Here is a 13,929-nt window from a genome sequence, read left to right on the forward strand (position 1 = left end):
TTCCCGTGTCCCTGAGGCCTGGGTGCCTTCTTTCCAGTTGACACATTACATCGCAGAGGGAGGGGCAGGGAGGTAGCACCATGCCCTGCAAACACAGCTAGGCCCTAGAGCACCTTGAAAGAAAAAGCCACTGAGCACAGTTAGATCAGACTGGAGTCAGAGGCCATACTGGTTTCCCAGAGGAAGGAAAAGAGATGGTCAGGGATGCTCTAGACGAGCTTAGAATCCTTGGGTTGGACACTGAGGCTTCCCCCCTTTGACTGAATGGTCACTCAAGATGAACAGTGACCTTTGAGGGGTACCCCTCTAGACCAACTCCAGGAAGCCTCTCTCTCTCTCTCTCTCTTTTTTTTTTTTTTCTTTTTTTTCGGAGCTGGGGACCGAACCCAGGGCCTTGCGCTTGCTAGGCAAGTGCTCTACCACTGAGCTAAATCCCCAACCCCCAGGAAGCCTCTCTTAACCCACTTGTCTCTCAGAGGGGTATGGTGAAGCCATTCCAGAGCTGGGAGTTGGAAGACCTTGTATCTGGGGCTGGTCTTGCTACTAACCTGCACCTTAAAACCTCTGGGCTTGTTCACACCCCCGCACCCCGTTGGAACAAGGGGGAGGGACTTCCTCCCCCTCCCCCTATAGGCTAGCTATAGGAACTGGGAACCCAAAACTGTAAGTTCCCAGGCCCAAGTGTAGGCTGGTTCCAGTATTTATTGCTAAATGGCCTTGCTCATCCCCTTCAATTCGTGAACCTCCATCTCGTGGTCTGTAAAAAGAGAATATCAACATTTTTTAATAGTAAACGAGCTAAGGATAGGGGCTCGGGGGTCCTTGCTCTATGCGTGGTACAGCACCGACACCGAATGGGGCTTAGTCTTCACAGCATTAGTTATGAGGGTGCTGCCCTCTTGTGGCTTATAGATGAACCGCAGGCTAGCTCCCTGGGTACAGCTGGAAAATTGTTGCGGGCGCATTGTCCGGATGGGAAGAAGGCCAATTGGTAAGAGTCACTCAGTGTGCGCCTCCGCCCACTGACAGAGGCGACGGGCGTAGTGAGCCGGGCTGACAGTGGAGACGCTCTGGCCTGGATAGCGCACCATCTTCCACAGATGTTCCAGCCGTTTGCGAAACCCATACACGGTAGTCAGGTCCACCAAGCCCAGAAAATAGCGTTGGTCTGGTCCGTCCACGATATGGAGGGCATTGGGGAGGTTGGGCAGCATCCGTCGGTTCTGGCCGTCCTTGTTCTCCGACTTTGGTGCACCTTGTACAGACCTAGGTATGGGAAGAGGATAAAGCTGTCGCCTCCCAGCCAGTAAGCTAGGTACAAGTGAGCTAGGTACACTCGGGGGCTGAGGAGTAAAGGAGTTGACGACCTCGAGCTGCAGCGTCCCTTTCACAGCCACTGGCCACAAGTGGCTGCTGAGCCCTTGAAATATAGTCAGTGTTATGGGAAATAGCAGGCTCCAATATAAACTGAACTTCAAAGTCAGTACTGAGGGGCTGAAGAGATAGATGGACCCGCCATTGGCTCCCAGCAGAGAGCCCCTCAAAACTGCATGTAACTCAGCGCCATCTTTTGGTCATGAGTGCAGGCAGTGCACTCATGTGCACGCACACGTAATTTAAAAGTAAAATCTTTAAACCACTTTCTTTTTTTTTCTTTTTTTCCTTTTTTCTTTTTTTCGGAGCTGGGGACCGAACCCAGGGCCTTGCGCTTGCTAGGCAAGCACTCTACCACTGAGCTAAATTCCCAACCCCCAAGTAAAATCTTTAAAAAGGGCGGTATTGAAGATAAAGCAAACAATCTCATCAACTTTTAGATTGATAAGAAAATAATCAAATGTATTGACTTATTATTATTAGTTTGCTTTTGCTGTTATTGTTGGGTTGTTTTGTTTTGTTTTGTTTTTTGTTCGTTTGTTTGGTTTTTTTTGGAGACAGGGTTCTTCTGTGTAACAGTCTTGGCTCTTCAGGAACTCACTTTGTAGACCACACTGGCCTCGAACTCACAGAAATCTCTGTCTGCTTCTGCCTCCCGAGTGCTGAGATTAAAGATGTGCGTCACCTTCCTGGCTTTGTTTGCTTTTGAGACAGGGTTTTAGTACAAGTAGCTCACACTGGTCTGGAACTCGCTGCGCAGCCAAAAATGACCTTGACTTCTGTAATCATCCTGCCTCACCTCACCTAAATACTGGGCTTATAGGCACGTACCATGTCACTCCGCGGGGAATGTATAATATTAGAATTAATCTTACCTGTTTCTTTTTCCCTTCCTTCTTTCCTTCTTTCCTTCCTTCCTTCCTTCCTTTTTTTTTTTTTTTTTTTTCCCGGAGCTGGGGACCGAACCCAGGGCCTTGCACTTGCTAGGCAAGCGCTCTACCGCTGAGCTAAATCCCCAACCCCCCTTCCTTTCTTTTTAAATAGTCTGAGGATTAAAGGTATAGCGTGTCCAGAGCAGTTTATGTGGTTCCACAGAACCCAGGCCGTGGTGCATGCTGGGTAAGCACTCTAACAACAGCTACAACTCCAGCCCTCTCTTTTTAAAAACCTTTTTAATGAAGGTATGGGGGTGGGGGCGGGGAGTAATTTTGTATTTCAAAGACAGTCACTTGTGGCCAGTGCCTATGAATGGGACATAGGACTCTGGATATTCCGAATTGAATTTTATTTCTTTTGGGTAGGGCCGATCCAGAGGATTTGAGTCATGCAGAGCTGGCCTCGGCCAGGTCTGTGGGATAGACTCATCCATCCTAGAAGCCTTAGGATCACAGATCTGAAGAACTGAGAACAATCCCAGTGTGTAGAGCTGTGAGCTCCCTCAAATGTATTCTTGGGGGCAGGTTACTGATCACCAAATCCCAGCAGAAGCAAGTTCCATTTCTCTACCTCGTCCCGCAGGGGGCGCTACAGTTCCTCATGTTGTAGTGACCCCAACCATAGAATATCTTTGCTACTTCATAACTGTAATTTTGCTACTGTTATGAATCGTAATGTAAATATTTACATTTATATGCAATCCCTCAAAGGGATCTGGAGCCATGGGTTGAGAACCACTGCTATAGGGCTTTCTTTATGCCTATGATGGAAGGGGATGGCTCTCAGAGAAAATAAACCAGCCAATGAGAGACAAGCCCCATCACAGTCTCAACTAATCAAAACGGTGGCAGACCAGCCTGGCAAGAATTAACCTGGAGCCTTAATTCTTCCAGAGGAAGTATGGGGCAGCCATGAAGAGCCTATTGGAAAATGTTTCACCATGATGACGATCCTATGCAAACTGGAACTTACTGGATCAATGACAGCAGTGGTCTGCACTGTGTCAACAGCAGGTAAGAGCTGAGCTTGAGTGACCCTGTCCAATGGCAGACACTTAACCATGGGATCCAGACATGGTTGGGCTGTGACTGTGTAGGGAGCCATTACTCTGTATCCTACTCAAGTCTCCTCCTTGCCAAGGGCCTCTTCCATAGACGGAGCAGAAATAGAAGCTGTATGAGAGCCAAGGCCACCCTCATCCTTTACTTTCCCTGTCCTGCATGAGACCAATGGGCTTGAGTTGGTGTTGTTTGAACAGCATTTCACTATATGTAGCTCTGGCTGACCTTGAACTTAGAGATCTACCTGCCTCTGTCTCCTTTAATCTCTGGTGCTGAGATAAAGGTGTGCTTTAAAAGACATATCTGGCAGGCTTGAAGTATCAAATGGGCTTACTGGTCAACCTCAGGGATAAGCCGTGGAGAACTGCTATGTTTAGTCCTTGGACTTCCCTTTCCTTCGCTGAGCTTTCACTGTCAAGAATCAGTGCACAGGGGTTGGGGATTTAGCTCAGTGGTAGAGCACTTGCCTAGCAAGCTCAAGGCCCTGGGTTCAGTCCCCAGCTCCGGGGAAAAAAAAGAAAAAAGAAAAAAAGAATCAGTGCACGGTCTCAGTGAGGGCCAGGGCCAACATAGAGGGAGTGACAGTTACTTCTACATAACAGAGAGTACACAATGGTGGTGCCACTGGTGATGACTTTACGGATCAGAGGGCACAAAACTAAATGGGTTTTGTCTCTGCTCAGAAACCTCTCGCGGCCCCATATGTCCTTCCAGAGAATAGGCAAACATTCAATTCATCATTTAAAGGCCTTGTCCAGTTAGATTCCTTCGGTTCTGTCTTCTCCTGACCCATCTGGGTCTCTTCCCACTAGCAGCCATGCTTGTATACATGTGTACACACACACACTCGCCTTTAAACCTGTGCCGTGCCACAAGAGGGAATAGCCTCACACCTCATGCCTACCTCACCCCACCCATCCTTGCCATTACATCCGGAGGCAAAGCTCACTTGATTGTCCCGAAGAGGCAGTGGGAATCGACTTTTTCGTCTTTGTGGAGAAACTGGACGCCCACCAGGAGGCTATAATCCAGCACATTCAGCTCTCGCAGGAAGGCGGTGTCTAGCGCCATCTGGCGGAGGAACCAGCTCCGCTGGGTTCCTGTGGGAGCACCAGAACCCACCTGAGTCCTCCCTCACCAGGTGCCTGCGCTTGCCCCAGAAGTGTGAATGCCAGGATCACCCCATTCTATAACCTGCCTTGCACACACACCCCAGCTACATAAGTCTAGAGCCAGGATTTGAGTCCTGGGCTGCTAAGAATTTGGGCAAAAGGGATGGACCCTCCTTCCAAACCTCACCCTGAATGGAGGAATAGACAGTGACTGTGACTCACCCAGTTTTATGGTCTTTTCTCGAAAGTTGAGGTCCTTCAGCACCAAGAGAAGGGGGCTGCCCTCAGGGACTGGATCCACCCAGCGGCTTACTTCGCAACCCTTGATGTCATACCTGGGTTGTAGGGTAATACACAGCAGTCACTGGACACAAGGACTTTCTGGATGTGATTGCTCCTGTATGGCTAAATCTCTCCAACCTCAGCACCCTTCTAGACTGTGTCCTCATGTCAGAGATGCTCAAGCACTAATTTGCCTGTGTCACAGGGTGTGCAAAGAACAGAACAAAAATTCGAACTCAGGCCTTTACAAGCCCAACTGAGGGGTAAGCCGCGCTTGCCTGTGCCTCAGTATCTTTTGTCTGCCAGGAGAGGATCCCACCAGCAGCTTGGGTTTGTTCTCTGATTCTAGCTACATTTATTTATTTCTGTGTGAGAGTACCATTCCTGTAGATGACTAGAAAGAGTTGGTTCTCTTGTCTCATCCTGTGGGTCCTGGGGACTGAACTTGGGTCCTCGAGCTTGGCTGCAAGCACCTTTTCTGACTGAGCCATCCCACCTGTCCTGTTCTCGGATTTCATTAGCCTTCCTCAGTTTCTCAACTATAAAAAGAGGGTGGCTCGCCCAGTGTGATGACCCGTAATTCCAGTACTGGGGAGGTAAGGCAACAGGATGGAAAGTTGGAGTCTAATCTGGACTACAGAGGCTATTTCAAACTAAAGACCTGGAGGGAGATATAGCTCAGTGGTGAGCCTCGTCTGTACAAAAGCACTGGGTTCTATCCCGTGTACTGGCGGGCCCCTCAAAAGATCAGTTCTTCCTGGGTCTGTTTGGCGGTCTAGTGGATAAATATCAGTGTCTCCGACTTCACCTTTCCTGTGAAATTGGAACCCTGTATCCACGCCTGACGGACTCACCTCTCAGAGATGCGGCTGGTAGGGTAGAAGATGCACTGCATGATGATGAAGTACTTCTGGGGACAGGGGTTGGGAGTGAGGGAAGCCTGGGCTCACCCTCCAGCAGCCCCCACTGCTGAGGCGAGCGCCTCCGTTACACTCACCTTTTTCCCCTGAGCCACCCGCAAACTGTATACTCCTGAAAGAGGTGAAGGAAGGCTTCAAACTCCGCAAAACCGGAACCATATGACCGGAGTTTCCCGTTCCACGTCTTGCATCTTTCTCAAGACCCACCGCGTACCCGAGCCTGTCACTCTAGGTCCCACCCCCAAACTCCCTTTTCAATCTGTGTCTCCTGCACCTAGGTGAAGTCCCAGTCCAGCCTGAAACAGAGCCAGAGACTCTTGGGCCCCGCCCCAGGATCCGCCCTCCCCAGGCACTATGCAGTCTAGGATCTGCCCCTCAGTCGCGTACCCAGCAACCGTGCCAACAGGGAGTGTGGGTACTGCTGCAGGTGCCGCACGTAGCGGGGCAGGTGGGCGAGCAGCACCTGCACTTCCTGGCGTCGTTGGGTCTTCACAAAGAAGCGCTGGTCGTGGCTGCAGGTGGGAACAGAGAGGTCACTGTCCAGGCTTGGCTGGAGCGGTTCCGACCAAGTCTCTTGCTCCTGCTTTTGCACAGGATAGATGTGTCTGGCCACCCTCCCTTGCTTCATCCCACCTTCCTCTGGCCCTGGCCCTCTCGGTCCGAGGGCCATTCCGCCAGCCTGGAATGGAGCCCCAATTCCGCCCCACCCCTGCTGCAAGCTCACGACAGGAAGAAGCTGGCCTTGCTCTTGGAGGTGCTGAGGAATTGAAGGTAGGGGTCACCAGGGCCAAGAGTAGCCTGGTAGTCTTCTTCAGTCAGGCCAATGGATCGCCTCAGCCGTGCAAAAGCTGGACCAGCCAGGGTGCCCAGTTCGAAGCCCTGTAGGGGAGAAAGCGGCCCAAGCGAGTCCACCCTTGTGGGTCCAGGGTCCAGGTGTATGCAGCTGGGTCTGGTTAGGGAGCGTCAACCCAGCAAGGTCCTGGGAACTGGCCATCACTCCCACTCACAGCTGAGGAGGGAGGAGCTAAAGCAAAGACTTCCCCACCCCTTATGGACTTCCTACCTCTTCATGAACCTGGGTCATGACTTCCAGGAAATCCTTCTGGGTAGGAGGTCCCTGCAGGGGTTGGTAGAGGGTTTCAGAAGAAGTCTGCATCTGCTATGGCCTACCTAGATTGTGAGTCCAGCACTGGGCCTTGCCCTTTCCTTTAGCAAACAGGGACCTGACGAGTCTTGTTAGCCTAAATTGGGCAGTTGAGCTTCTGGTTCACCCGGGGCTGGAGGAAGGATGGGAATGGCCTAAAACAGGGTCCCCTGGGTGTTATCCCCCACATCTGGATCTTCAGGGTCAGGTCCAAGTCCAAGCCTGGTGCATGCTCTCAAACTCATTCGGGCTGTGTACAGCCAGACCGCACCGTCTACGGAGCTATCACCCTGGAGCCAAGTGATTCCAGGAGGGGAGAGGCTGGGAGAGTCTGACTGGGGATGACTGCCTGGGGCAGGTGACCTCTGAGTAGAAATCTGAAGGGACATGGAGAAGAGAAACAGGGTATGGGGAACTGCCCTGGCGGCCAGAGGCAGGCTCCAACAGCCAGCCCTGCAGCCAGCAGTATCTTCAGCCTGTGCTCAGTCCTGGGGAACCATAGGAGGCGTCCCGTGGGTGATGAGGGTCAAGCTGTGTTCTAGAGAACCCCCTCCAGATCTTGTTTTTGAACTGTGCATATGTGTGCACACACACAAACAACATGCAGGCTCACCAGCCTATCGGGTTGCTGAGCTGGCAGCTAGGTGATGCTTTCTGCTGAGCCAGCGTGGCCTCAGTCTGACAGGCTCCAGGGAGGATGGACTGGATTGGGCTGGGTGGGGGTGGGGGTCCCTTCTTAACCATTCAAGCTGGTAGGGCCCAGGGGCCTCAGAAACAAGGTATATTAACCCCTCCACCCATTATACAGATAAGGGTACTTGAGGTCCAGAGAGACAGAGGCCATACATCCACTACTTTAAGTAGGGTGTCCCTCATACCTCCTGGACTTTCTTTCCAGCTTCTCAACTCAGAATTTCTGCTTCCTGACACAAATCCCTGCCTCTCTCCTTTTTGATAGGTCTCTTTGATTCCCAGTGTATTAGAGAGAGAGAACGACAGCTAGGTTTGAGGGTTATGAGACAGGATGGGCCATTCACCGTGGGTGGGTTGTTCATGGAGACCTGGGTGGCAGCCCACAGCCCTTCCTGCATCATCCGTGTCATTCTATGCAGTTCGTGTCCTGGACCGATCTCAAACAGGCCAACTCTAGAATGCTTGGCTCGGAGGTGCCAAAAGAGACCACGGCGGCTCCCTGAGGAAATGGACCTGTTTCCAACATCCAGGGAGTGGGACGGGATCTGATGGGAAGACACACAAGAAACAAAGAGCGTGTGGTGGTGGTATCTCAGAAGGGAAATGCATGGGTTCGAATCCTACTTCCACCATTAGGATCTTCCCCTTAACTTTCTCGGCTTCCTTTTCCTTGGCCATAAAACACGGGGATAATACTATAGCCACGTTCCCAGTGATTGCAGGGCCAAAAGGCACCTAGCACGTGGTATTCAAATAGAGTGGAGACAGCCTTTTGCATGCAGTCAATTCCAGGTGCCTCTGATGGCTCCCAGAGGCTGTGTAACCTTAGGTCAGTCCCAGCATTATTTTCTCCTCTGCAACATCTATGGACTGTTACATGTTAGCTGCTACTGTTGCGTCTGAACTGCCTTCACAAGAAGCCTTGCTAGTAGAGGCTAGGATGCTGAGAGATTCAGAGACTTCCCTTTTCCCGTCCTCTGTGCTGTGCTCCCCTGTGCCAGCAAGAAGGGTCAAATGGACGCTGAAGTCATACCAGCTCACCCATCCCTAGCGAAGACCGGTGCTGTGTACAAAGCTGGGAGCTTGAGGGCTTTATGGAGTTTAGCTCAGCATCCAAATTTTCCTGATGAGGAAACTGAGGAAGACCTCCGCGGGACACCCACCAGATCGCTACCCCTTTTCATACCTGCGCCCATGTGGGGCGTGTCCTGATCTTCCCAGAGCAGAGTCCCTCCCTAGCAGAGACAGGGGCGTGTTTGCGCCTTTGGCCAAGATGAAGGCCAACTTTCACTCACCCTTCCCTCTCTTGTCCCCTCTCTGGTCCGCACCTACCTCGCGGGAACCAAGGCTTACTGCGGCCATCGCCCCCAGGTGCAGCTTCTCTTGATTTGGCTCCGAGGCCGGGTTGCAGGAGTCAGGCCCCGCCTCCGCATTGCGAACGACCAATCGCGGCGCTCCTGTCACCTTTCTGCCCAATCTTCGAGAGGGGCGCTTGCCTTTGCCTGCGGGTCCCACCTCCAAGGATGCAGCATCCTCTGAACTCTGGTCCTGGTCCTTCAAAGCTGCCTGGCGTCGGCTGAGGTATCGGGGGAAGGGCCTTCTTGCCACCGTTGCACTTTCTGGACTCAATTCGCCAGGAGGGCGCTTGCCTTTGCCTGCGGGTCCCACCTCCGGGGATGCAGGATCCTCTGAACCCTGGTCCTGACCGGACTGAGTCTGCTGGCTGAGGTGCCGTAGAAAAGGCCTTCTTGTCACCGTTGTATGCTTTGCACTCAATCCACGAAAGCGACGCTGGCCCTTGCCCTTGGGTTCCACCCCCGAGGATGCAGCATCCTCTGAACTCTGGTTCTGGCTAGATGGGCTCGTTGAGCTTTGGTTGGGGTGCTGGAGAGATGATTCTCCTCTCAATTTCCTTTTGAACCGAGGACGTACGCCTCTAGGGTTGTCTGTGGCGGCAGATAGCTTAAATCGCGTTTCTTGGGTCTTTTTAGCCATGAAATTCCCATTGACTGTCTCTCAGGTAGAGAAACTAAAAACAGAGAAAGAAGTGACCATCTCCAGAAGTGACCAGTACAGATGTCAGAGCATCCTTCCGTATGATTGAAGCGCCCACTAGAGGCCACAGCGGGGCCAAACACCGGGATTTTGTGGTGAGCTAGCTAGAGGGACACTTTTAAAAGCATAGATGGGATGACGTCACTCTTGTACTTTAAGCATCCAGTGACTTCCCTTGGCAGTGGAACAGAACTCATACTCCTCACCATGGCATGGGCCATCTGCCCCACTCTAGACTTGACTCCAAACACCCTCCTTGCCTTCAACCCAAGCTGTAAGCTTCCACCACCCCCAGAGTGTCCCTGTTCCTGGGCTCCCAGGTATCAGTCCTGTCTGGACTTTTACTTGCCTTGACCCTTCGCAGCACCTTGCAGGACTCTATGCACTTCCTCCACACACTGGATCCCATGAGGTTTAATCCCACCCCCCCTTGGCCTGGGCAGAGATTGTGTTGCTCATGTATATACTGGTTTATTACATCAAACCCCCTGAATTGGGAGTGCCACCAGAGTGGGAACTACACGGACCTACCTCAGCGCCCACTCAGCACAACCTTGGGAACTGTATAGATTGGAATGATGTGAGTAGGGGGTGGAGAGTCCCCACAAGAGACCATAGTGGCTGGAGTAATGAGAGACAGTCCCTAGCGGGTGGGGCCTTGGGACAGTGAAAGGGACAACCCAGAGAACTAAAAATGAACCTGAGAAAGATGCGCAGGCTTAAGAAAGTCAAAATTATACATATATGTTCCTTTTCTTGGCGTGTATGTGTGTTCGTGTATGTAGACTGACTGTGTTGAACATCCTCTGTACATCAGGCTGGCCTTGAACTCACAGAGGTCCTCCTGGCCTCCACCTCCTGGATGCTGGGATTAAAGGCATGCATTACCACAGCCATCCCGATAGGTATTTTTGGGAAGCCATCAGGATGAAGAAGGAACCCAGAGTGGAAGGGGAAGGTCGGTGAGGAGGAAAAGAGATAATGGGTGGCTTTGTATCTGAGAAGGGACCGGAGAGGGCCTGCTAATTGACAGAATTTCAGGATGTGTAGATGCAAGATGGGGGAAACAGCCAGGGTGAGGGACACAAGCTTAAGGGCACACCCCAGGGGCCCCTTAAATACCAATCGGGAGGCTGGAGATGTCTTAGGAAGGGTGCTTGCCTAGAAGCATGAAGCCCTCCTCGTATATGGTATCCCAACATTAGGGAAGCGGAGTCAAATCGATCAGAAGTTCAAGGTTAGCCTCAGCTACAAAGTTTAACGTCAGACTGGGCTACGCAAGATGTCAGCAGGTGTGTCCAGCTTCTGATTCCCCAGCTGTGAGGTTTACCAAATAAGAACCATATCTGTCCCAGTTCTGGCTTTACCCTGTGTTTGATGTAGGGACATAGCAAAGGTACAACCTGAGGTGCCCCCATTGCCCAACCAGGCGACGTCTGAGTCTCCTACAGCCTGTCTCCCCAAAGCAAGGATGGCGGACAGACAAACACATGATTAACATTTATTTCTAAGTCTTCCCAAACAGGCCAGCTGGGGTCTAATGTGGCTGCCTGGACGCACTCCTGTGCTTCTGGGGTTTGTCGGTCTTTCCCCAGGGCTTTGTGGGTCCAGAAGTCCTCATGGAGCCTGGAAGTGTCAGACTCGGAAGAGCTGCCTTGTGAAGGGACAGGATTTGCACAGAGAGGCGAGAAGGCTGCACACATCCTGGAGCCTGCTCGGCCTATCAGCACAGCCGGAGAACGGAGGTGAGAGAATAGAACTCCGTAGAAGGGACAGGGAGCTTTGACTATGAGGTGAACAGGACCAGCACTGCTCAGCCTCTGAGCCCCAAGGGAGTGAGCAAGAGGTTTCCCACCCCACCTTCTTCTCGGCTTCTAAAAGGATGACCGAGAGAGAGAGAGGGTTCCAGTTTGTCAAACTGAGTTGTAAGCAGCCCCATGTCCCAAAGAGGGCTGCAGTGCAGCCAGCCTGTCTTGTAGGCTGTGATCCTTGGTCCCTTCCCTGGAGGAGATGTGGAGGCGGCCTCTGCAGCCTCATCCCCGCTGGACCTTCACTGAGCCTTCTTGGCCACCTTCTGGCTCTTCAGCAGCACATAGGTGATGAACAACCCTGGAACACACAGAAAGGAAGGACTGGGATGATCTGATCGAAAGCTAGGTGGCCAGGCACAATGGCCCACATGCAAGGTCAGGCTCCCACCTAACCACCCTGAGGGCGCATCTTCCCAGTCATTCACTAGGCCACACAGCCACTCAGGGTCAGTCAACCGTCCCCACAGGAATGGTGCAAGATGCTCTGTTGAGACCTTCAGACTCACAGGGACTGGCTTGCCCTCCTACCCACCCTGTGCGATCCTCCAACCATGGGGTTCCTCGGTCACCCTAAGCACTCTTCTAGGCTCCTGGGCTAGAGCTTAGGATACAAGGACATCGTCCCCAGCCCACAGAGCTGTAAGAGATGCCAGGGTGACTTGAGGCATGAACAGTGAAGATGAAAGTGAGGCTGGGACAGGAAAAGAGGACATTGCCCCGAGAACCTGAAGCCCTGGGAACACCACCAGAGGGGCTTCTGCCTGTGGCCTAAGGAGGAACACGAAAGCCCCAGGGAGAGTTGGGGACAAGGTGACTCTAAGCAGATATATAGCAAGTGCCAAAGTGTGGAAGAACTCTCAGGGGTGAAGGCGGCCAGCCTTCGGGGTGCCCTGCCCCAGATCAGGAGACCTTTGGAGAACAGAAGACTTACCCACAAACAGGAGCAGCAGGAGGCCTGCGGCCAATGGGAGGAGGACAGCGTAGGCACGGGGCAGGAAGTACTTGTGGATGACATGCTGGCTGTCAATGAATGGCTGGCACCAAGGGCAAGAGCTCTGGTGAGTACCTTACCAGCCCCAAAGGAAAGCCGTCCCACCTCCCTCTAGAGGTTCAAGGGGCTTGAGCCCATTGGCAGCACTGCATACTGAGGACCCGCCTTGATAGCATCCCCAAGACGTTCCCAGCCTGGGCTCCTCTGGATGTGCATATGTACCGTAACAAGAGACCCACTATATTGTCTCGGTAGCCTTGAATACTGCCTGAGTCTTTTGAGTGCCGGAAAGCATTCTTTTGTTTTCTGAGGCAGGGTTTCTCACACAGAGCCCTGGTTGACCTCACCGAGCCCCACCTTCCTCTGCCTTCTGAACCCAGGAACTCTAAGTCTTTTTTATTTTTTTATTTTTATTTTCTTTTTTCGGAGCTGGGGACCGAACCCAGGGCCTTGCGCTTGCTAGGCAAGCGCTCTACCACTGAGCTAAATCCCCAACCCCTTATTTTTTGATTATGCATATATTCATGTGAATGCAGGTGTACCAAGCCCTGGATCTCCAATCCAACTCCTAACATTTAAGCAGCAGTGGTGTGCCAAGCATTTTTGCTGGGTATCCTGCAGCTAGAGTTAGAGATGGTTGTAGCTGGCCATGTGGGTGCTGGGACTTGAACCTCTGTCTTCTGGAAGAGCAGCCAGTCCTCTTTCTTTTTCTTTCTTTCTTTCTTTCTTTCTTTCTTTCTTTTTTTTCAGAGCTGAGGACCGAACCCAGGGCCTTGCGCTTGCTAGGCAAGCGCTCTACCACTGAGCTAAATCCCCAACCCCTGCAGCCAGTCCTCTTAACCACTGACCTATCTCTTCAGACCACCTAACTTTTCTTTCTGAAGGATACCAAGTATGGCAAGATTCCCCTTCTAAGCACAATGTATTTTTTTTTTTTTTTTTTTTTTTTAATTCTTTTTTTTGAGCTGGGGACCGAACCCAGGGCCTTGCGCTTCCTAGGCAAGCACTTTTGAGCCAAATCCCCAACCCCCACAATGTACTTTTTAAGCAACAACTAACAAAATTTCCCACATTAAAGGGGGGGGGAGACTAAAAGTGTTAATAAAATTCATTGGTGATTGCTTCACCCAGGAATTTGTTGGCTAACCAGGAGGACAGACCCAAAGCCTTACTGTGCAGTTCAGAGGCTGAGAAATATCCTTCTCCCTGAGTCTTAGCCTCCTCCTCTATAAAATGTAAACACCATCAGCAGTCATCAGAGTGTAGATTCCGTGAAATTGGAGCAAGCTAATCATTCAGCACCGTGCCTGGCGCACGGACGCTACTTGAATCGTTGTAGGAAATTGGGTTTGGAGATCCAGGGCAGAGTGAAGGTGAGCAGGATGGGGGTGGGGCGCACATACCAAAAGAATCACCCAAGTGGTGTAGTAGGTGAAGATGATCAAGCTAACGGCGACGAGGCCAAATCCCACCGCTTGGTCTGTCCCGGTGGCCTGGAGAAAGATAAGGTTCATCTGGCGAGATGGCTCGTGTAAATGCACTAACCGAGG

The 13,929-nt window shown here is 51.8% G+C and overlaps 1 protein-coding gene and 1 long non-coding RNA gene across 4 annotated transcripts; one reads left to right on the forward strand and one right to left on the reverse strand.

Annotated features, from left to right (window-relative positions):
- Positions 1 to 750: 750 nt before the first annotated feature.
- Positions 751 to 9,575, reverse strand: Pip5kl1 (phosphatidylinositol-4-phosphate 5-kinase like 1). Of its 3 annotated transcripts, XM_032902747.1 has the most exons (10): positions 8,855 to 9,575; positions 7,867 to 8,067; positions 6,749 to 6,802; positions 6,410 to 6,564; positions 6,073 to 6,197; positions 5,763 to 5,797; positions 5,620 to 5,675; positions 4,706 to 4,818; positions 4,321 to 4,471; positions 751 to 1,266 (listed from the first exon to the last, which is right to left on the reverse strand). In XM_032902747.1, exons 1-10 carry the CDS (start codon positions 9,515 to 9,517, stop codon positions 999 to 1,001), a joined length of 1,821 nt encoding a protein of 606 aa, XP_032758638.1. In that variant the 5' UTR covers positions 9,518 to 9,575; the 3' UTR covers positions 751 to 998. The 3 variants fall into 3 exon arrangements, with proteins under 3 accessions (XP_032758638.1, XP_032758636.1, XP_032758637.1); XM_032902745.1 differs by lacking the exon at positions 6,749 to 6,802; XM_032902746.1 differs by lacking the exons at positions 4,321 to 4,471; positions 6,749 to 6,802 and having other exon boundaries at positions 1,030 to 1,266.
- Positions 9,576 to 9,592: 17 nt separating this feature from the next.
- On the forward strand, positions 9,593 to 12,423 carry LOC116901142. The gene is made up of 2 exons (XR_004387959.1): positions 9,593 to 9,672; positions 10,395 to 12,423. It is a non-coding gene; the product is annotated as an uncharacterized LOC116901142 (long non-coding RNA).
- Positions 12,424 to 13,929: the final 1,506 nt, after the last annotated feature.

Source organism: Rattus rattus, chromosome 5, assembly GCF_011064425.1.
Source record: "Rattus rattus isolate New Zealand chromosome 5, Rrattus_CSIRO_v1, whole genome shotgun sequence".
Lineage (NCBI taxonomy): Eukaryota > Metazoa > Chordata > Mammalia > Rodentia > Muridae > Rattus > Rattus rattus.

Excerpts from the sequence above, each read along its gene's own strand:
- Pip5kl1 (XM_032902747.1), bottom strand. The coding sequence starts at position 9,517 with ATGGCTAAAAAGACCCAAGAAACGCGATTTAAGCTATCTGCCGCCACA. Across the intron at positions 4,472-4,705 it reads AGAAAAGACCATAAAACTGG|GAACCCAGCGGAGCTGGTTC; the intron begins GTGAGTCACAGT and ends GTGCTCCCACAG. Across the intron at positions 1,267-4,320 it reads TGCCTCTTCGGGACAATCAA|GTCTGTACAAGGTGCACCAA; the intron begins GTGAGCTTTGCC and ends TCCCATACCTAG.